The sequence below is a fragment of the Epinephelus lanceolatus genome, chromosome 20 (assembly GCF_041903045.1).
Source record: "Epinephelus lanceolatus isolate andai-2023 chromosome 20, ASM4190304v1, whole genome shotgun sequence".
Taxonomy (NCBI): Eukaryota; Metazoa; Chordata; class Actinopteri; order Perciformes; family Serranidae; genus Epinephelus; species Epinephelus lanceolatus.
In genome coordinates this window covers 19,020,562-19,044,948 of record NC_135753.1, presented here as the reverse complement: position 1 = coordinate 19,044,948, position 24,387 = coordinate 19,020,562, and the positions used below count along the sequence as shown (strand labels likewise).

The following is a 24,387-nucleotide window of genomic DNA, read 5'->3' as shown; positions in this document are numbered from 1 at the left end:
CAAGCCAAACTAATAGGCCACACTGGAAAGTAAATATGCAAAAAATGTAGACATGGTAATGTCTGACTTCAACAAGTACAAACCCTGGGAAGTGAAGTCAGGGTGGGCATCGCAGAGATTAAGGCCTTTGTTTTATCCTTAATCTGACACAGAGAGAAAGCCAATCCCCTCTGCTGTCTCTTTGAGATCCACACAGTCTCAGGAATCAGGAAGAAGCAACATTGCCCCAAGCTACACCCCCAAAGAAAAACACACCAGAGACAACAGGGGGATTTACAATACACACTCATGAGTAGTCACATAACCAAGGCTCTTTCTTCTTGCTCAGTGGCCCGATTATTATCTGTTTCTGTTTGAGGGATGAGTCACATCCACTCTTTTTCTGAACACACACCCCAGGTCCATGAACACACCATTAACTCACCTACTCTTCTTTCTTCTAATGACTCATCGGACTTCTCTCCAGGCTTGGGTACTTATTGACAAGTCTTAGACAAAAGTGAGTTGTCTCCCACAGCTGAGAAAACATTAAGTCACTTCCTCTCTTGTGGTATTTGGAGGAAAAGTTCTTAAAAAAATTTAAAACTCCTTAACAAAAACAGATATCTGAATGTGTTAAAGGAACTGACGTAAATGGATAATAAATAGTGACAGGCTGCTATGTTCATGTTTTTTACTGTTTTCTTGGGACCGCCACATATTTACACTGCTACAAACACCAGCAGCATGGTGAGACGCAGAGTGTCTGTTCTGTGCTGAGCTATGGGCCCAATGATGTGTAAGCAATGCCAATCATCTGGGTAATTTACATGCAGCTTCTGAAAAATTTTGGCTTCATACACCAGTGAGCAACTTTCATAGGAATGAACAGGGTCCCGCCTGTAACACTATATCCAAGGGTCTCATTTATAAACATACTTACGCATAAAATGAGGCCAGAAAAAGGCGTACGCCACTTCCCACGCAAACGTTTTTATCTATAAAAACAGACTTGATGTGAGAGACTTTGACCCATGCTTACAAACATTTTGGAGACAGGAAATTGGCGACGCAGATGGTGAGCTGGAAGTCTGATTGGAGAACACGGTCTCACTCCAGAGTCGTCGAAATCCAGGGCTTGGGCAGTGACTTCCTGCGTCAGAAACCAACGAAAAGGCATCCTTTAACGTCAGCATGATACGCAGCCAGTTGCCGTTATAGTTTAACGCTGCCTGGCAGCATCAGGGGGAAATGCAGTGGGACAAGAATGAGAGTTAAGGTGGCGAAAGTCCGAATGGGGCGCACGGAAGGGGTGGTGAGTGGATCCAACATCGATGTTCACCCAAGAGAGCGGTGTTCGTGTCCCGTAAGATTCTAAAGCCATACCTTGTTGTTTCTTCCTAAACCTAACCACGTGCTGTTGTTGCCTAAACCCAACCACGTATGTTTCTTGTTGAAGAAAAATCAATCAATTTGCAGTGTTGTACCAACGTAGAACATTTATTTCAAAAGAGACTGAATGTAAACGTTAAATTTCCTGTGAAAACGGAAGTGTATTTTGAAAGACAAGAACTTGACATGGTGTCCCAGAACATCAACAACCAATGCACCGAGGGTACCTTGCACATTGTATGTGAACGTGGAAAGTCCATGATCAAGCACGTCAATATGTGACGAGGTTGGAATGAATGTGTTGGCTTGTAGAAGCTGTCGAATATTTTTTGGCACATGTCAATTTTGGCTTTTGTCAGTACGTACATTTTTAGTATGAATCCATTGAACTATTTTATAAATGAGAGCCCAGTTCTCCTTATTTATCCATGATTACACATCACACTTTTGAGCCTCCGTTAAACACCGCAGGGGAAATTCCTTCACTGCAACAGCCCTACTTTCAGATACTATTGAGACAGTCACTTAAATTTCTTTTGCACCAGGTGTAAAGGATGTTTTTTCTCAATCATATGCAAAGGGACAAGATCAGCATGACATAATGGTGGGTAAATCATATGAATAATAGTTTGTGATTGCTCAATTCAAAGTCAGAGTGGAGGGGGTTTGCTTTGAATCAACCCCCTACTTACGGGCTTCAATTTGTCAGCTCAATCACAAAAAAAGGAAGGTCTGGATAATACAAAGGAACTCACACTCTCAAATTCCCTTTTAGCAGAGTAAAAAGACACTGTACAGTGAGTCAGAAACTTGTAAACCATCCAATTCTGTAACAGATATGTACACAAAAAGGTAATTAAAGTGGCTTTCTGAAGAATTAGAATTACATATCCGTTTTAGCGGGCCAATTGACATGGAGGGAAAGTGTTTTGTAGTCTTAATAACTCTTGCAGTCTGCCTGATAGTCAAAGAAGAAAAAAACGCAGAGAGATAACTGGGGAGTTTAAAGAGTCACGAGTGGCTGCAATTAATGTAATCCTTACTCTTGGCTTCAATGTCAAAGAAATGGGTGATCACATCCCAATCCCCGAACTCATTCCTGTTACACTAAGCTGTTTTTTCAACAAGGAAATAAGGCAAAAAAAGAAGTCTGTCATGGTTACACACCACTCAGACTATCAACAGTGAGCAAAACTGACACATTGTACCACGAGCATGTAGAAGCATGTAACACTTCTCTGGCCAGTGATTCACATCCATATGCTGTTAGCGCAGTTGTCAATGGCTAGAAGTACACATGTACATTATGGCATTTGAGGCTTCACTGAAAGGTCTTAATAACCTCCATCACTCGTAAACAAGCTGAAGCAACTCCGCACATACTGATGTGGTAACAAATCTTGTGAAACAGTATCAGGCAAGAAACAACATATCACGAGTGCTGGTGCCCATGTCTGGGTGGGTAAGAAAAATGCAGACACAGCATATGAAACCCCCCGATCACGCCGTGTTCTGTTTCTTTTACTGACTCACCTTCTCAATCACCACAAGGTGAGGTCATCCAAAAATGACTTTATCTCAAGAGCATCTTGGAAACAAATCCTCGCACGATGGGGCATGGGATCAAAGGACCCCTTAGGTTACACGGGAGGTGAAATACTTTCAAGTTGATCTAGACACAAAGAGAGAAAAAGAGTCTGGGAGGCCTGGAGATAGCAAAGATTGATAGGAGTGCCAGAGAGAGGTTAAGTCAAAGTCTTTCCAGACCGTTACCATTCCAGATGTTTTCATCATCTGGTCAGTCGGGGTTGGCAATATGGCCCTAAAATTTTATATCACAGTATTTTAGGGTATTTTTGTGATAATGACTTCAAGAACATACAATTGCAACAAAATGAGTAAATTATTAAAAGTTACCACATAAGCTGAATTTGTACACCTTCTTCTTTCTCTTTTGGAAAGACCCAAAAAAAATTGAGCTGTATTTTTCCAGCTGGACCTGTATGCTCTGCCATTTCTCCTTTGCTGTGCCAACTGTGTCACTAGGCACTGACCATCAGACCCCCCCCACACACACGCATACACACAGGCCTGTATCTATAGCGACAGGAAGTTATGTTGCAAAGATTATTGCACATTTACACATATTAACTTTTTTGTCGAGCTTCGCGTAGGCTTACTTTATGACAGGCTTATGGCAAAATGACTTGGGAATGTCAATTCCTGTGTGTGCACGGTGAGAGGGAAGAAGTAGAGTAACGCTTTACTGCTGCCAGAGAAGCTGCTAACTGAATTTATTCTGAGCAGCAAGTCACTAAAAGGGTCTGAAAAGCCCGGGGCTGTTCATAAAACATTCGGACCCCCAGGCCTAACAACGCTTCAGTTCCACACTACTGAAGTTGCTCCCCTTTTTGGAACTTAACTCCTCTGCTGTGGCGCCGGTAGCAATTTGCTCTCAGCCATGCTTGTTGGTACTCTGTGTGATGGTATGATGTCATTATGTAAACAAGTCTAAATATTGCCATTATGACGATGTAAAAAACTTTAACATATCAAAAATTAGAATAGTATTACTGTGAACTTTATGATATGGTACAACCCTACTGGTTAGCCTTGCCCTGTTAGTTTTGTACAATAGTCTGTGCTGATGAATATTGTGTCTCCTTAATGATGGTAAGTGAAAGCATTTTAGTTCGTCTATGTAACTTTTTGGAGATGAAAAAAACACACACAAAAAAAAACTTAAAATAATGAACTATAAAAGGTACCATTCCTCCATTCAATAACCTGGTATGACCTGTAGGTTATGGTGGCTAAATCAAAGTAGACTTGGCTGTATAGCTCTCATTACAGAGTGCATTCACTTTCTTGTTGACGCTTGTCTTCATTTGCTATGTTACACTATGTTTTAGCATTAATCATAATCTCATAATTGTCAATTTGGCCACAGTGGTTGCTGTTTAACAAAAGTTACACAGCTGACTCACTTTAAAGTAACTAAAGAGCAGAGGAACAACACTATACAGCTTACTTTAATCGATCAATAAACTTTATACTCTCTGAATTGACTGAATATTTAAAAAGATTTCAATACTCATTTTTGCCGTTTTGCTACATAGATCAGCTGCGTTTTCTTGCTCTCTCTCTCTTATTGTTAATGTTTCGCGTCAGCTGCGTTTTCTTGCTCTCTCTTATTGTAAATGTTTGGCGTCAGCTGCGTTTTCTTGCTCTCTCTTATTGTAAATGTTTGGCGTCAGCTGCGTTTTCTTGCGCTCTCTTATTGTTAATGTTTGCTGTCAGCTGTGTTTTCTTGCTCTCTCTTGTTGTTAATGTTTGGCGTCAGCTGCGCCTCCTTGCTCTCTCTTATTGTTAATGTTTACTATTGTCATTCTGCTTAGTAAAGTTATTCCGCTAAGTAGTACTCTGCCACTAAGAAAAACAAGTTGTCATGTTTTAATTTTTTGCCTTCAATGTTATTTTCCCCCATGCTATTGAATATTGATATTTTTAAGGTATTGTATCGCAGATAGAAATTCCTGTATTGTGACAACACTAGTTGGAAAAAAAGACATAGACTACATGACCAAAAGTATGTGGACAAACAGGACCTGGACACAAAGCAAGCTGCATAAATAAACAGTTTTCAGAGTAAGGTGTGTAGAAACATCAGAGGCACAGAGCCCTGACCTCAACCTCATCCAACAACTATGGAAAGAATTTGGCAATCATCAGTGTTTGACCTCATTAATGCTCTTGTTGATGAATGCGAGCAAATCCCGGCAGCCTGGTTTCAAATCTTGTTGAAAGCCTTCTCAGAAGGGTGGAGGCTGTTAACGTTTTGGAATGATGCTCAAAATCACACATGGGTGTAATGTCTGGGTGCCTGTGTAGTGTACATAATAACAGATCGAGAATACATATAGATGTGTATCCAGAGCGAGAGATGCCTAAAGGAGTCAGGCAAAATGTTGCTGAACCGTAGTTTGATGCAATGTCATACAGTATCCAAAAAAAAAAAAAAAAAAGGTGAACTTGAACCTGTACTTGAGACTCGTATTATATCCTCTCTGGACAGAAAATGTCAAACGGATTTTGCTTTCGGTGGAAGCTGCCACTTTAAGGCTGAAATTTGGCCCTTTGGCGAGCAGCAGTCAGCTCTGAAGCTTTCACACAGTGGAAATGTCACCTGTCACACGCACTTATCATCTGCCAGTGCAGTGTGCATCAGCTCTGTCTGACCCTGTGGGTCTGTGCTTTAGCTGCCGTCATGCCCTGTAACTGGCATTAGCGGGGGGAATGAGGACCTGGCACAGTCTAAACCCCCCACATTAACCAGCCTTGTTTGTATACAAGCCATAAGTGGATAGGGAATATGATGAGCTGCCCATTAGCCTGCAGTGAAAGGGTATTTAATTGTGCTGGCCTATTTAAAATCCAAATACTTAAGCAGCACATGGCTCCATGCAGCCAACAGCAGTTCCCTAATGTGAAGACCTTGTGAGTGTTGTATATCAAAGGGCTGTGCAATCAGTCTACTGTATAGCTGGTTTCTAGAGAGACTGGACTGTTGGAGCACTGGAACTTCAAAGTTACTGTTCATAACAAGAAATCTACAGAGTTCTCGCTGTCTCGAAAACGCACACTGAGACAGAGACGAAATGGGGAGAGTACACACAGTTCATTTATTCTTTTTGATAGTCTGCATATGTGTGTGTGGGCGGCGATGGCATCTTTCAATAACCGATTCAATTGCTGTCAAAACATGACAGGAAGAAAAGGAATGAGGAGGACAAAAGCGCAGAGAGAAACAAAAGTGGAGAGGGTGTGAAGAAAGACAAAGAAACACATGAAAAGCAATGAGCGAGGGAGGACGTGAGAAAAGAAGACAAAAGAAGAAAAACTTAGAAATATAGATGGTATAAAGAGAGGATGGGTCACTTTTAATGCCCTTAAATGAACACACATGATCCATTAAGACCAATTTTAGATTTTTTTTTTACTTAACTCAGTATTGTGTCAGCGCACATTTAGGGGCAAATGAACTAAAGGCAGACTGACCCTAACCCTCAAGAAGTGAATCAGCGCTGCATAAAGACCCTTTATTTGTGTAAAGACGAGACTGGAAGCTGCACAGACAAGAACATCTGGTTTCAAGTACAAACCTGCCCCCTTATAACCCATAACCTGTCTTTACTGCGGGGAGGGATTCACAAGCAGACGTAGCTCAAGACCTGTTGATTTCCCAGCATGCCCTGCTCACATTCCTGACCTCCTTCTGTCACTCTCTCACTTGACTCACCCCTGTTGCCTACGTCTACGTCACCCCCACACTTAAACCCCCCTTACTCTCCGCAACTGCTGTCTTTGAGTACAAGCTGAACAGTCAAGTGTGATTGACAGGAAACCTTTTAACGGATGGAGAAAAAAAATACCCAGTCTGTCAATCGGACTCTTAACAGCTGCTGGCAATATATGCAGAGTACACAAATTCAACAATCTTGGTCAAGTTGCTTTTGAGAGTGTGAGACGACTGTGACCTGACAAAACCATGAAAGCTAGCGCCCTGCAGAGTTAGGAATCTGGTGAGAAGGCCAAAAGGGAATGATAAGACCACTTTCCTCAACCTCTTGGCCCCTCCATTTCTTAATCTGCACCCCACAGAGACCGAGGCAGTGGGATAGTGACAGAGATCCCATGAGTAGTCATTCCTCTCTCCTCCATCAGGGCCGCGTTCACACAGACAATAGCACTGTGCCGAAAAATTAAGCTTCCTCATTCATATCAGTGAGGCAGATGCATTGGCGCAGCAGGATTATGGATACAAAAGGCACAGGGGGGAAATGCAGGATCATCCTGCAAAAAAAACTGCAATGTTGTTGATAGAGTCCCTTGTAAAATGAGCAAAGCAATTACAGTACAGTATACTACAGTATATCTTGCGATTGTCAAGGCGTAAAATAAAATGATTGCCATGGAGATAACTTGCTGTAGTCGTAAAATCTTGTCACATAGTATAAAGTCTTGTGCAACATTTGTTGTGTCTATACTCAAGGCTGTTTTACTCAAACTGGACTTCCGAGATCAACTTCTCACTGGTCTCTGCAACAACATGCCCACCCCTCCAAGCAGACCCTTACATTTTTTAACGCTGTGCTATTTTTGGCCCGAAACCTTGTTAATCGTGACTGCTTGACAAGAGCATCCTTTGCCACAGGGCAGGAGGGAGATCACTGATAACCCAGGTAGACCTCATCAATTAAGCACACAATTACCGGCATCAAGGGGGACACACAAGAAGCAGACTAAAGCCTAATCCCCTGCATGCTTAACTGACGCACAAATGATGACAGATGAGTAGAAAGAAGACACAACTGAAATCTGTGTAGTCACTTTAAGCATGTACCTGCATCAATTTTAAATCAAAGTTTCTTGTGGAAAAAAAGTAGACCAAAAGGTCACTGGAGGCAAGTTTCAGATGATGAAGTTTGGCTCATTACTTACTGTGCACAGAGCCTTGCTGCTGACTTGAAGCTTTGGGCGGGCTGATCTTGCTCTTGGGAGTGACCGTCTCCATATTTTCGCCCTTCTCACCTGGACTCTGGCTAGGGGCCTGAGTTTCAGTCGGGGTCTGCGCTTTGTCTCGGGGCGCAGTGGCCTTTAAAGACTTCTGTCTGCTCAGGATACCGTCGCTACCTGCCCTCATCAGCTTTTCCCCCACGCTCAGCACCCGGGCTCGACCGGCTGTGCCAGGGCATTCCTTCCTGGGGGAGGGCAGCTTGGATCCAGCCCCTATCGACGTGGGCCGGGCCAGCCTGGAGGCTTTAGACATCCTTCAGGTCAGCAGATCAGTAAAGCTCCTCAGTCTTTCTCAGCCAGTGTGACTGCAGCTGTGTTCCGTGGACAATCCAGGGTTTCTCAGCTCTCAGTGAGTGTGACTGTGACTCTCCAGCTCCAGCGTGTTGTGACTGGTGCAGGTAGGCTGAGAGGGCCAGAGGGAGGGCACTTTTGGGAAGGCGAGCAGGGGGTGAGGGGTGGAGGGTTAAGAGATCCTTGGAAGGTGTTCTCTTCTCCTGGCGTGGCCTCCTGGGATCATCCTCCAAAGCAAACAGTGTGTGTGAGTGTGTGCGTGTGCTGGTAAATTGGTGTATGTGTGGATAAACCTGTGGAGTGACAGGACGTGCTGTGCCAAGTGCAAACAGAAACTCAGGTCTCCAGTGTCAGCGCATTCCGGCTTTTTAATCCCCTCTCTGCCTCTCTTTCTCCGTCTTTCACACTCTCTCCTCCTCCATCCCTCTCTTTTTTTGTAGATTTCTCGCGCTCCCTCTCTTCTTCACTTGCTCTCATACTATGGTTGTCAACTTCTCTCTCCTACCTCATGCTTAATAATTCTTTCCCATGTTCCTGTCCTCTTGTGCCTCCTCTCTCCTCTTCTCTTTCGCTTCGGTTCACTCGCTCTTCTTTGCTGATGCTCAGCGGGTAACCATTCCAGCACTCCGGCAGACGGAGACCAGAGAAGGGAAGATTTAGAGACAGTGAGGAAAAAAAAAAAGAGCACGAGGGAGATAGAGAAAGTGCCGGCAGAGGCTTTGCGGAGGAGCCCTTCTCTTCAGGTGCAGCTGCACAAGCTGTTCCAGATGTGTGTGCAGCGCTTCACGTCATCAGTCGACCGCTCAGAGCCACCCTCTGGTACAATCACTGGCTTCACCTCGTCCTATTTTCCCTCTTTTTCTCTGTCCGTCTCTTGTCCCCCTTCTTTCAGACAGCCACAGTACTCCTCACATGTGATGAGATGTTCGGGATACCAGAGGCAGGAATGCACACATGCACAACACAACACACCAAGCCCTTCACTCACTGGTGGGATTTACATAGAATTAAAGAGCGCAAAGGAGGGGAGCGTTACAGCGTGTATGTGTGTGTGCGTGTGTGTGTATACAAGAGACACACAGTGGAGCTGTTCTGATCTCCTGCGCCGAAGACATCAGCTGTGACAAGAAAAAAAGAATACAGCAGAAGTTGGCTGCGAGGGGAACAGAGAAGATCACAGCTTTTCAGACACTTCCCTTCCCTCTTACTCGCTGTCCAGAAAAAGAAATCCACTTCTCATCCTCAGAAACACTCAATTTCTCTCATGGAGCAAAAACATTTCTCCTCTTTTGACAAAGTGCTTGGAACAATTGCCTGACCCACAGAAATTTCCTCAGCACACAGTGATCATTGCCAGACAAGCACAATAAAGTATGAATCATTGTTAGTAGGGCAGACACACAGAGAGCAAAAACAACAACTTTGAAGCATTAAACAAAGACTTCATGGCCGAAGTGAGAACCGGTCTGTTTCTTGGTGTAAAAGCACATTTTGCTGACACAGACTGATTCTGGAAAGTAAACCACACCCCTATAAACTTGTCTAATTCATTAACTCCACACACAGGTCACTCTATTTTGAGCTCCGTGCCTGTCACACTTGTGTAATATGCCGCAGCATGCGAAATAGACATGTGATCTAACACACAGGGACGCCATTCCGTGCTTACTGACTAAACACCAGAAAATGGATTACAGTGAGCAAAAGGATCAACTGTGTCCAGGCAACACGTTATAAAAGAGCAACAATCCACACGGACGGGACTACAGGCTTAGTTTAACACTGGGACGGTTTCCCTCTCTGAACTGGTGCACTCAGATATCATAAAACATCCCAGTTAAAAGTCGGAAAAGCCAGATTTAATATTTCACATGTGGCGCCATGTTTTATCTGCTGCTCCTTTTGGAACCTGCATGGCCTGATTATACACTGTTAGAAGTTTACATAGGGATTTAGATGGAAAAAAATACACTGACATGTGCACTATCTGTGTGGAAGATTCGATCAGTTCCTCCATACCAAGCCCCCCCCCCCCCCCCGTGATTACCTTTTAGACGACTAAGCCCTCTGAACATGGTGACAGCCATGGCTGATTGTATAGATATGAATGAAATGTTCATCATATTGCTACATATCTGTATGGCTTTAGATAAAGAGCAAAGCAGATTGACCTACATACTTTCCCAATGAATAGTTCGCTGACAAAATCGGAGGGCTAAGAGCTCATGGGAACCGCTGCATGTCTGATGGATTTTTGAAAGAGAGAGAAAAGTGAAGGAGATAGAGACATTTCCATAAGATTAAATATCAGAATTGTGCCAGATTATGTTTGTGCGTCACCAGTTTGGTGGACTACTACTATGTTTACGGCATCGTAGTACGAAGGATTACGTCAAACCTAAAAAAAGGCTGACCATGAAAAAACACAGGCTCCATATAGATTTCAGTGAGTAAGTGAGCTCTCTCATACTATGGTTATATGGCTATTTGTGTGTGTGTGTGTGTGTGTGTGTGTGTGTACATGCTGGGAGTAAATGAAAGCCCTCTGTGTGGATTGGATGCCTCCCAGGTTTCAAGGCAGTTCTAACTGTACAGTGGGCAAACGGCGGGAACTTGGTTCAAAGGCTTTAAATAACATAGCATTTAGGGATGGATATAATTTGACTTTCCTCATTAAGCCTGTGATTTTGTGCAATGTGAGAGATCATAAAGTTCGTCTCCGTATCAAATAACAAACCCCGATGCCGGCTCGCTATCCAGGCATGGCATCAATTTGCATTTCAAACTCTAAGTGGAAAACAACCTACCACAAGTATTTCAACTTCAAAAAAAAAAAAACTTGTGAAAGATGATTATCTGAGGAGTTGAAATTGGCTCTGACAATAAAGACCTGAATGACAAAACTGCCACCCACAGCTGTCTTTGCAGCTAGCCCTGGCTAGCACCGTGTTTCCAAGTGCCAAGAAGCAGTTTGTGCTCGGCAGTTATGGAAATATGATGGTGCAGAAAATCCCACAAGTCCTGGTATGGCTGCTTATGGCCCATAAGTGTGTAGAGGAGGAGCTGTTAGACGTATTTAAGAAGGGTGGTGGGCTCTGCAAGAGCTGTCTGAGTGCCACTGTGGTATTTCTCTAATTAACTGGCTTTTCTGTCTGAGGGTTTATTATTAAACTCGGGGGGCAGAGGTTATAAATGACTCCCACGAACTGAGCTGAGGCCAGTGTAAGCTGGGCTTCCTGTATGTGCTGTTTGTGCAGAATCTTCAAACATATATTGTTTGATACAACCCTGGAGATATGCAATACGTTCAATAAATGTGACAGTTTAAAGCCGCTATAATCAATGGTTTTATATGAACAATAGGTCACATAACTACAATATATGTAAATGGGGTCACTTGTATTAACAAACATAATAGAGAATGATCACCTGACTGCAGTTCTCCTCAGCACTGTGGAGCCTTGTAGTGTCTTTAGGCTCATTGTTTTGGTTTCCCAACCCTTGACTTCATTGTTTTCAGTTTTCCTGCCATATCTTATTTTGAGACTTCACATCAGTATAATGATGCCTGGGGTTGCCCTTTGTGTTGTATCTCAGAGGGGTTGGCAGTTAGGTCTAATCAAAGAAACCGCTTGGTTAAGGTTAGTAAAAGATTGTGGTTGATGCTAGTCACATCAATCTATTCACAATAGTCAACTCACATGACTACTAAGGGTCGCCAGTTTAGGTTCAGGCCAAAAAACTACTTGGTTAGGATTAGGAAAAGATTAGGGTTGACATGACTAACGACTCCAGGACAAAAGAAGTAAGCGTTAACTTAGTTGCACACAAGAAATAAACATTCGGCAGGGTCAAAGTCCTGTGCTTGTAGGGCCCATCCACCTCCCCTCCTACCTTGAGCAAACTTTTGCACTCGTTATACTATTTCCGTAGCTCTGAATGTGTAACTATGACATGGATGGGTTTACATGGGAGTTGGTTAAAAGCCCTATGTCCTACAGACGCTAAAGTGTGCCTCCAGCGTCATTACAGTGATGCTAGGGGCACCCTTTAGCATCTGTGGGGTACTGCCCAAGCAGCAGATTTTGATGCTCTGGGAGTGAGACCAGGCTGTTATTGTTGTTCACTCTCACTGCTCCCATTGTGTTGTTTTCAGCAGAGCCAATATTTTCATGTACTTTACACCTCCTGCCCAGCACCAAACAACAGTCAAAGTTAGCAATTAGCTGGTGAACATAGTGGAGCATTTCGCAGCTAAAGAGCCAGATATTTCCATCAGGATTTAGCAGACCAAAAATAAAAAATGGAGCTTCAAAAACAAGTGGATACTTACAAGTTCCCCATATAAACAAGAAAATGTTTTTAAAATCAGTTATTACAGGTTCAACAATAAAATTTGGCTACAATTTGACCACTTGTGGGCAGCATGAACTGGCTGTCAGACAACACTGACATATAGTGAACTTGTTGGCAAACTGAGATATTAAAATTGAACTTGGGCAAACTTGCATGGTTAAAGACATCTTGGTGCACATTGCTCAAATATGTGTGGGAAGAAATCCTGCAGTTGCCTTCCAGAATCTCAATCTGCAATAGATACAAAGAGTTACAATACAACTTCCTACATTACAGCTATATATCACCGCATATTTATAGTAAGTATAAAGATGGAATTTCACCAAATTGTCCCAAATGTAAAACTCAAGTGGGCCCTAGGTTGCATTGCTTGTGGGAATGCAACAAAATTCAGTTATTCTGGAGGGCGGTATGCGCAAACATCAGTACAGCAATAGGTCAACAGGTGTCAGCAAATTTACATATATGTCTGCTTGGACATGTCCCTGACTCTCTTAAACATAAGGAAGTGGTTCAATAGCTTTTAATGGTGGCTAGAAAAGCCATCATGGTGAGATGGGTCGGGGATGTCCGTCCTTCTGTTTCTATGTGGAAATCCTTTGTCTCTGAGGTTGTGACTAAAATATAGGGCATTATATTGACTTTTTCTGCATAAGTGGAAGGAACCGTTGGAATCACGTGGACTTGAATATAATATGGACTTACATGGATAAAAATTGAATATACAGCGCCTTGCAAAAGTATTCACCCCTCTAGGAATTTTTCACGTTTTAAAACCTCACAACCTGGAATTAAAATGTATTGTTTGAGCATTTGCATCATTTCATGTACAGAACATGCCAACAACTTTGAAGATGTGAAAATTTTTTTTTATTGTGAAGCAAACAACAAAAAGGCCCAAAAACAAAGAACTTCAGTGTGCATAATTATTCACCCCCCTGAAGTCAGTACTTTGTAGAGCCACCTTTTGCAGCAATTACAGCTGCAAGTCTCTTTTCATAAGTCTCTATGAGCTTGCCACATCTTGCAACTGGGATTTTTGCCCATTCTTCATGGCAAAACTTCTCCAGCTCCCCCAAATTGGATGGTTTCCGCTTGTGAACGGCAGTCTTCAAGTCAAACCAGAGATTTTCAATTGGATTGAGGTCCGGGCTTTGACTAGGCCATTCTAACACATTTAACTTCTTCTCCTTAAACCATTCAAGCGTAGCTTTAGCAGTATGCTTCGGGTCATTGTCCTGCTGGAAGGTGAACCTCCGTCCCAGTCGCAAATCACAGGCAGACTGAAACAGGTTTTGCTCCAGAATGTCCCTGTATTTAGCACCATCCATCTTTCCCTCTATGCGGACCAGTTTCCCAGTCCCTGCTGCTGCAAAACATCCCCACAGCATGATGCTGCCACCACCATGTTTCACTGTGGGGACGGTGTTCTTGGGGTGATGGGATGTGTTGGGTTGCCGCCAGACATAGCATTTCCCTTTGTGGCCAAAAAGTTCAATTTTAATCTCATCTGACCAGATCACCTTCCGCCATACATTTAGGGGGTCGGCCACATGCTTTTTGGCAAACTCAAAACGTGCTTTCTTGTTTTTAACACTAAGTAAAGGCTTTTTTCTGGCCACTCTTCCATAAAGCCCAGCTCTATGGAGTGTACGGCTTATTGTGGTTCTATGGACAGACACACCAGTGTTTGCTGTGGAACTCTGCAGCTCCTTCAGGGTTACCTTTGGTCTCTCTGTTGCCTCTCTAATCAATGCCCTCTTTGCCCGGTCTGTGAGTTTTGGTGGTCGGCCCTGTCTTGGCAGGTTTGTTGTGGTCCCGTGTTGTTTCCATTTGGTGATTATGGATTTGATGGTGCTCCGGGGGATCATCAAAGATGTAGATATTTTTTTATAACCCAGTCCTGACTTGTATCTCTCTATAACTTTGTCCCTGACTTGTTTGGAGAGCTCCTTGGTCTTCATGATGTGATGCTTCTTGCTAAGTGGAGTTGCAGCCCATTGGGGCCTCTCAGAAAAGGTGTGTTTATACTGACACATCATGTGACACTTAGATTGAACACAGGTGGACTTCATTTAACTAATTCTGTGACTTGTGAAGGTAATAGATTGCACCAGCGCTTTTTAAGGGGCTTCATAGCAAAGGGGGTGAATACATATGCACATGCCAATTTTCACTTTTTTATTTCTTTAAATTATTCTTTTATATATATTTTTCTCATTTCACTTCACCAACTTAGATAACTTTGTGCAGATCCATCACATGAAATTTTCAGATAAAAAACATTTAAATTACAGGTTGGAATCTAACAAAATAGTTAAAAAGCAAAGGGGGGTGAATACTTTTGCAAGGCGCTGTATGTCTGAACTGGGGACAGTGGATATGAATTGGATTGATGTAACCTCACCTTATTGTGCAATGCCTCTTTTTTTGGACCAGTATGTAATGTTATGGTTTGTAAGCTTGATTCTCAGAAAACTTTGAGTATAAAGAGTTAAAAAAAAAAACATTAGCATGCAGTATTAGTCCAATTTTTATTCACTTCTTCACCAACTCTTTTGAAAAATCTTTGTCTTCTTAGCAGCTAAATGCTCCACTATGTTCACCAACCAGTTGTGTAATTTGCCTGTCTGCTGTTTGGTGATGGGCAGGTGGTGTGCAGTGGATTTTTATTATTCTGTTTTACTGGAAACATCTGCTCGATGCAGCTGGACGCGGCACTGATGAGAGTGAACCAAAACAGTAAGGTTACAGACCACAAGACCCAGGTGGTAATTAGCTGTGGATTCGTCACTATGAGCAACCTCTTTCACAAACACATGATTATCTGATCCGTTGTTAATATAAAAAATATCGACTATGGCAGCTTTAACTACCCAGTGTGGCTCTTGATGCAGCAGAATAAGCACAAAGGCCAAGTTTACACAGGGCTGCCGGTGGACTACAAGGTTAGGGGATTTGGGAAGCAACTGGGGGGATGGGTGAGCTGTGTACCTCTCTGTTGAGGATTAAGGTTGAGTATGTTTTCCAAGCCCTCGGGGGCTGGTTGTTTCTTTTCCTACATTCCATCTCAGAGCTCCCTCCCAACCATATCATGAGTCATTACTGACTGTAACATTCATTCAATATCAACCGCTGAATCAGTTACTGAGGGCACACAAGCGCTACAGAAATGCACACATGCACAACAGTAGCATTGAGTGTGTGCGGAGCAGAGCTGCAGCAGGTTGGGGTGCCGACCATGTTCAAGGAAACACAGGTTTGAACCCATGTTGCAACTCGTTTCTGTCATCCTCCATGTCGGGACAGGAATACCATAAAATAATTTACAACTAGAATAGATTTTGTTGATTTTATCTAGAACAGCATATCAATGAGAGGCGAACTTGCTCCAACTTGCACCGAGGCTACAGTACAACTCAAGTGTTCCTCAGAATAACAATTTCTCACCCTAGCAAACAATCAATATTTCATCAGAGATTTTTTAGTAGTTCACAGACTCATGAAATGAACATCTGAATCTGAATCTCTATCTGGAACACATATTGGTTGACAACATCAACAACGACAAAATGTTCTTTTTCCTTCCTATATGAGTCCCTTTATATTCCTCTGTATTTCACGTCATCCCCTGCTCCAGACTCCCGGGTGAGGCAAAGCGACTCAAAGGCAGTAAAGGAGTCTATAAGACGATGAGACTTGCTGACAGTTGGGACCAATTAGTCTTAACACTCAGCTGCTCCCCGGGGAAAGCCACCCAACATGTCACATTATCTGCTGCTTTAAGTCACAGTAAATGCAGCATTGATCATTGCAGAGGGGCTGCCACTCACTCAACAGGTCAGAGGAGACGGCGGCCCACTGACGAGAAGTGCTGTCTCTGCCATTATCATCAACTGTCGCTTAAACAACCAGGATTGATTGAGGTGAGTCTACAGTATTGTCGACTCGCCTGCGCTCTAATTAAACAGAGGAGTGTGGCTTGAAGTTTTAAAGTTGGCACCGTTTCATTTCCAAGTGGAGTATTGTACTGAAATTTTAAGGTCAATACAGCAGTTTTTAGGCTAAAACATTCACTACAGACAATTAAGATGTTTTGCAAAATGTGCTATAAGTGTTCATATTTGATTTCCTATGCTATGCAAATCAGCCTCTAATGACTTGAAGGATGCTCCCAAGTCCAAGTGTTGATAATCGGCAGCCAGGAAGGATTACACTGACAAACTATGTTGTTGAAAATTCAAATCCAGAAGCATTCAGTGAGCGCATGTCTCTGCCAAGGCTGCCGGATCATCTTTTGTTATTCAAACTGCAGAGAATGTTTAGAAATGTTTAGTCTCTATCTGGTGACGGATAATAATAGGATGCTCTTTGTTTTATTGAAGTAAGTAGCTCATAAAACAATTGCAAAAAATACAATTTAACAATGTTAAAAAAACACTTTCAGACAACTTGACTTTCCCCAAAATTTCACTGAAATCTATTTTCCAATAGATTATATATATTATTATATATATATATGGTAAGAAACACATAAACAACAACAGAAACTTGCAACTCCTTGATGCAGGCAATAAACAGAGATGGATGCTTTTGCAAGGGGAAATGTGAATTTCCCTTCTTACATCAACTGACTCTTAAATCTTGGATGATTTGAACATTATCAAAGACATCACTATTCTGAGTTTGTGCTTTAAAGCAGCTGCAGTATCATGAAACAGTAAGGTGAATTCTAAATTAATTGACATGGATTATTTATCTCAAGAAACTTTGTGTGCAAGTTGGTATGAGATGAAATGAACAAAAACAAGTGGCTGCCTATAAGGCAGGAACATGCACGGAATATGAGACAAGGCCCCACCACCTCTCATACAAGGAGCAAGAAACACAGACTTTGTGGTGGTTTTGCATCTTTCTTGTGGTTTTGTATCTCTTTGTGGTCACTTTGCATCTCTCTGGGGTCATTTTGCATCTATTCAGGGTCTTTTTTGCACTGTTTTCACGATCAGTACGATATGGTAGACTTCAGTTCGGTACGCTTTTTTTCCTGATTCCATTGTGAAAAGTTGTGCATTGCACCAATGGAACTGGTTCCGTACTGTCCCCATTTTTGGTCACCTCTGCGTTGGGGTACCTAGCACAAGGATCTGGTACTAAAAGGTGGAGCTGTGAACACTGCAGTCTGTTGATTGGTCAATAGCGGACAGTCACTCAGGGCTGAGTTGTGGCTGGTTTTGAGGCTTGTGTCACCACCATGGAGAGTTTTATCAGTAGATTGTAATTATAAAATGAACGGATGTTTTGCTGCCTCTTGCAGCAGCAGTAGCCGGAGTGAAAAAATAACTTAATTCACCAGGCTGACTGCTGGCAACTTTTAAGGTGGAGCGTTTACTTGTAATGTCAATCAATGCATGAGTTGAGGACATGAATCCATCAGCACACCTTAAGTTTCACTGTGACACCTTTGACCATTACTTTAGTTCTTATTGTCTGTCTTGGATGACAGAAAAATTCATGTTATGTATTATGTGCACTGCATATATCCCAATCCTCTCTCTGAGAAGAAAAGCAGGCGTAGAGTATCGTTCCTGTGGGCTACGGCAACACTAAACCCCTGCGCTTGCCTGAAAAGGACTAAATGCACCCAACCTGCTATTTTCAAATATCCCACGGAGAGACTCTCACTGCAGCCTGTTTTTTTGTGTTCTGAAAATGTTGGTGTGCAAAGTCGTTCTGTGGACGATAAACGAGGTGCAGATTGATAAAGGAGGAAATACAGTGAGTGCTGGACGGAGCAGTGATAGTGACAACAACCCCTCCCACATTTAAGAGTACTGTTTGCGGCGGAAACGGTATAATGTCTGAAGGGTTACTTTTGTTTCCAAAGGAACCATACCGAAAGTGTTTGGTGGAAACGGGGCTTTTGAGTCTCTTCCTGGTCAACATGTCTTAATTTGAGTGACATTTTTCAGGTGAAGGCCACGAGGGCCCCTGACACTTTGGGCCCCTAGGCCTGTGCCTGATAGGCCTGTTCAGTAATCCATAAATGGGTAGGAAGCCAATCTAAACACATATGGTATGGCTTATAATAATTCACAGTGATATAAAACTCGTAGTTAACTAGGTGAAACTTGCAGAAAAACCCAGGTTGGGACACTAGCTGCAGTGTCCTCAAAAAGTGACTGTGTTCATGGAAGGAAAACTCTCTGAAATACAGCTTGAGGTAACACTGTCATGTCATCTCATTTTAGTCAGCTCCTGTCCCCAGAAATAAGTCGAACCCCTCCTTAACATGGACCCATAAGAGGATTATTGCAACAGATGCTGAAAGACAAAATATCTACCTCAAATGTTCCCATGATTCACATGACGTGAGGCAACAAACAGCAGAAATGAAACTGAGTAAAGAGTCAGTATTGAGTTGTTTTACAGCTCTCAGTGAGAAGGGGTTCTGTATGAAGTCCCACAGTCTGTGTCATCATGAATTGTTCCTCCTTACGTCCTGTCTCTGGGGCCCCCCTGTGGCCTTATGAATCACTCCTGCTCTTTCCCCTCAATGGGACGTGTGAGCATTCACATGCTCAAAATCCCACACACACAGTTTGGAAACGTCTACCTCTAAACTCATATTTTCATCCAGTTGCCCCAGAGGCGGTGGCTACACATTAGGCTCACAGCCCTCGTCCTATCCTTTACGCCTCAGCATTTTAGGAGAGTTTAGCTTCTTATCTGGACAGCCTGTCAAGTGTGTTATTGGAGGCAAACTGAATGCTGCGGCCTGAAGTGTGTAAAGAGGAAAAGAGGAGAGACAAGCCACCGCTCCATTCAGACTGATGTAAATAAGAGGCTTCTCCTTTCTCTTTATGGCTTATTGATTTTTAGTTCGATGGCTGGCTGCGGACAGAAACAGAGGAAAGAGGGAGGGAGAGAAAGAACGAAAGGTGGAGTGGAGCAGTTACTGAATTCTGACACAGCAGCATTTTTCTGGGAACAAAATCAGCACCATATTGATGGCAGCTTTAAGAATAATGTGTGAATAACACACAAACACAAGCTGCACAGTGTCTCTCATAATGACAACAGAGCCCCTGTGAAACAGCTAAGGCTAGCACTGTGAGATAATTATATTGTTGTTGTTTTTTTCCAAGTTAAGAAACCAAAACAGTGAAAGTCTGAGCAAAAAGAGGTTGAAACCTTTCTGTCAGATTCGGTGGAAATAACACAATGAACTTATTCGCATGCTGGGTGAACAATATTCTAGTATTACAGTGAAGGAATTAAGAAGATGACATTTCCAGAGTCAAGTCTGGGCTGTTTTTGATTCAGCAGTCAAGTGAAAAGGCTGCTTTTGGCACAAATACATAGCCAAAACATTCACAACCAAAATATTTACATCAGCTCGAGAAACAGAAAAAGGTCAATGTATTAAAATAAATGCTGAAGTCTCTCCACGCATGGAAAGAAAGGGAACAGCTCCAGGATGATGTCTAAAAATCTGTAATTTTATCTCCCACCTGTTCATCTTCAGAGGAGATAAATTTGACGTGAAGACAAAAACACATTTGGGCGTGCGTTCATGCCACATCGTGAGGACCTGTTAGATCTTGTTGTTGGCATCGTGTAAACAGCTTGAGGAGCTAAAGGAGCCTTTTAGTGACTCATATATTATGGACGAGGAACGATCATGTTTGCTGTGCAGGAACAGCTGCAACCTTGGTTTCCGTTTGCTCTTGGCTCTCTTAAAAATGGGTAAAAGTAAATGTTCAAAGTATAACTCATAAGCTCCTGCGTGTACTTAATAAAAGCACTCTTATCCCTGGGCAGAATTTAAGTCCAGATGCTTGCTAATTTGACTTTGGGAATACTACTATATGAAATGTATCTGTGCGCACTGGTGTTCTGTGTGGTTTTTAGGGCTAGTACAAGCCAATCTTGGATATTCTCTGACATTAAAGTGGTAAATTTACACAAAAACAACTCACAAATATACTGCTAGAAAGTCAGGTGATACAGTCCATGAAGGGAATAAGATGTGGTGGATGAATAGGTCAAGCACAGGACTTTTACACAAGAGACTGGGGTTTGATTCCTGTGTGTGTCAATGCTGGCTTGTCTTTTTAGACTTAGAATCCCAATTCCAAAAAATTGGGGTGCTGTGTAAAATGAGAATAAAAACAGAATGCAATGATTTGCACATCCTTTTTGACCTATATTCGATTGAAAACAGTACAAAGACAAGATATTTAATGTTCAAACTGATAAACTTTATAGTTTTTTTAATCAAAATATACACTTTTAAAAACATTTTAAAGAAAATTGGGACAGGGGTAACAAAAGACAGGGAAAGTTGTGAAATGCTTAAAAAACACCTGTTTGGAACATTTCACAAGTAAACAGGTAAGGTGGTAAAAAATTATAGTGTCATTATTGGGTATGAAAGGAGCATCCTCAAAAGGCTCAGTTGTTCACAAGCAAGGATTGCAACTTTGTGAAAAACTGCATGGGCAAACAGTCCGACGATTTGAGAACACCCCACTAAATGCTGTTGACCTTTGACCCCTCAGACAGCACGGCATTAAAAGCCGACATAATTGATTAACACATATTACTATATGGACTTGGGAACACTTTGGAAAACCATTATCGGTAAACACAATTCGTCGCTGCATATACAAATACAAGTTAAAACACTACCACGCAAAGTGAAAGCCATAATCTCAGCAACATCCAGAAACACCACCGACCTCTCTGGGAAAAGCTCATCTGAGATGTACTGACACAAAGTGGAAAAGTGTGCTGTGGTCTGAGAAATCCACATTTAAATTTGTTTTTGTAAACATGGACATTGTGTCGTCCAGGCTTAAGAGGAAAAGAAACATCCAGATTGTTATCAGCGCAAAGTTCGAAACCCAGCATCTGTGATGATATGGGGGGAGTGTTACTGCCCATGGCATCATGGGTAACTTCCACATCTGTGAAGGCACCATGAATGCTAAACATACAGGTTTTGGAGCAACATATGCTGCCATCCAGACGACACCTTTCTCAGGGACGTCCCTGCATATTCGAACAAGACAATGAGACACATTCTGCATGTGTGACAACAGTGTAGCTTCATAGTAAAAGAGTGCAGGTACTAGACTGACCTGCCTGCAGTCCAGAACCAAACATTATGAAGCACAAAATATGACGCAGACCCCAGGCTGTTGAGCAACTCTAGTCGTATATCAGGCAAGAATGGTAAAGAATAACACTTTCAAACTTCAACAGTTTGTGTCCTCAGTTCTCAAACCCTTGCTGTGTGTTGTTAAAGGAAAAGGTGATGTAACACAGCAGTAAACAAGTTTATGCCCCAACTTTTTTGGAACTCGTTGCAGGCATAATATTCAAAATGACTGCATATATGATAAAATAATAAAGTGTATGAGTTTGAACATTAAACATCTTGTATTTGGACTGTATTCAATCGAATACAAGTCATAAAGAATTTGCAAATCATTGCATCCTCTTTTTATTTACCTTTAACACAGCACACTAATGTTTTTGGAATTGGGGTTATAGTTGACTTATTATTTTCAATTTTTAGGATGCATAAAGCTGCTGGATGCACACTGTGAAGACCCGTTCATGTTGGCGTCACATTTTGACATTGCTAGAACACCTAAGAAAATACGTGTGGTTGTAATTAGCCGCATCTTTTTATTTCATAGAATTATTTTATTCGTAATCAGCTTTGAAATGTGAGGTCAACATACCAAAAAAGGGGGCCAGTCTGGGGACAATTTTCAGCCCATCATTTCTCTTTACTGTAAGAGAAACACTCCATCCTGTGAAACATACTGCTCAAAAATCTGCTCACTGAAGGATGTGAACCTTAATGTGGTCAAGCATGAGTTCCTCAGCAGTTAATCTGACAGTATTTCAACCTGAGGTAAGTAATGTTTTAAACCGATGACTCCCTCTCCACCATAGAAGCTGCACAGTGCCCAAATTTATGCTCACAATGGCTATTTCATGTTTTGACCTTTAACATGTGAAAATGCCATTTGTCTAAGCGCTCTCAGAGGGATTGGGAATAATCTCTGTGTGTCTGCGTCTATATCTGCGTGCGTGCATGTCTGTGTGTACACACGCTTGCCAAGAATGTAGATTTTCATTGGAGGTTTTCATGGCTTGAGTCTCTAAATCAAGCTGACAGCTTTCAAATGACATATCAGCGTCCCCATAAATTTGCATACTTTCACCGGTGAATAGCATTCCACTCAACTTCCTGAACGCACCAATCATTACAATTATATCATATATTGTAAATCAGATATAGAATATATAGAATTTTACAGTAGCACATATATGTCTCTCATAACTCACAGGATATAGGCATGTATGAAACTTTACAGGTTTATTCAAAGTATGACCTCATCCCCAACTTGTTCTATCTAGTAATTAATTTAAAAACTCACTTTAATCTCTAAATCTTTATAACCTATGTCTGCACAGGCGAGATAGATTAGGCCAGCCAGCCATGCAACGATTTACAGATCTTCATTAATGTGGAATTTCTTTCATTCCTCGTTGAGCATCTCTCGCTTTCCTTCCCTGCACGGCAGGAGGCTTGGCCAAGTGCTTGGATGGGAGATGACATATGAATATGAATGTTTTTTCCAAACTCCAAGTCATGAGAACAGTGGTGGGGATGAGTTTAAAGCAAGTGACAGTGCCATGTGCTCTAGTGGGCGGAAAATAGCTTGGAGTGGGGGTTAGAAACTGCTGGGAAAGACAGAAAGATCACCAGAAAGACAAAGAAAAAAGAGCGGACTAAGCCAAACGGTTATTGGATTTTTAAGCTGGTACTGATATTGATTGTTGTGAGTTTAAAAATACAATGATAACGTATCTGCCAATCAGAGGCAAACGGTCGGTCTGTAGTAGGGGTTCACTTTAAAGGATAACTGCGGCATTTTCAACCTGGATCCTATTTCACTTTGTAAATTGGTCAAAGAGACTGACATGACAAACAGCTCTTGAAATTGTTGTCCAGTACTGAGCGAGCCTGCAGCAGCCGGCATCAGTTGACATTCATAATAATAAAATAAGTGATATCAACAATCTGACGCTATCAATGCCACAGTGTGTGTGTGGTGGCAAAATATATTTATGCTTTGGTATTATACGAACTATAATATATTTTTACTATATTTTATGCCTACATTTGCCCTTTCTATACATCAAGGAGATACCTAGTGGCATTAAATGTCAACTGTAATGTTACTTATTGTACAAGCCCCTATACACGGCCTTTTCTAATAAGATAATCATTTGTCATTTCCACAGCAGGGAAATGTGCATTGTTACAGCAGCAAAGGGAATAGTGTTATAACAAGAAGCATCAGCAAGATGTAATGAATATATAAATCGTTGTTTATGCATATACTCCTTTACAAATAAATAGACACTTTTAATAACAATCTGAGCCTGTCTGTGTCAAAAATAACCACTTTTAGTTGACATATAGTGAGGGTGTTCAATTGCCCCATTTGCTTCCATTACAGCTCGTTGCGCAGCTGATGGCCACTGGCTCACTACTGGACCAATTTCAAACATTGTTGTTCACATCAGTCTCTTTCACCAGTTTACACATGTAACTAGGGTCCAGGTTGATAAATGCCTAAGTTATCCTTTAATGTGTTCATCAGTTAGTGATAATCACTGTCAAGACATGCTACAGCACTGATGGAGTATGATGAAGTTGAGTTTATGTGGAGAGCATTAGAGTGACATAAATATTTGACATAA

At 42.0% G+C, this 24,387-nt stretch overlaps 1 protein-coding gene across 14 annotated transcripts in view; it reads right to left on the bottom strand.

The window, feature by feature from the left end:
• kiaa1217 (KIAA1217 ortholog) overlaps window positions 1-24,387 on the bottom strand; it is a 149,701-nt gene that overhangs the window by 105,791 nt on the left and 19,523 nt on the right. For 4 of the 14 annotated variants that reach the window (XM_033639513.2, XM_033639518.2, XM_033639519.2 and 1 more), the window contains exon 1: window positions 7,873-9,147. The exons of 1 other annotated variant lie outside the window; for it this stretch is intronic. In XM_033639513.2, the coding sequence (XP_033495404.1) occupies window positions 7,873-8,200 (328 nt within the window). In that variant the 5' untranslated portion in view covers window positions 8,201-9,147. Of the gene's footprint in view, window positions 1-7,872; window positions 9,152-24,387 lie in introns of those variants that run through there. 9 more of the 14 variants (XM_033639526.2, XM_078162950.1, XM_033639528.2 and 6 more) reach the window with 6 other exon arrangements.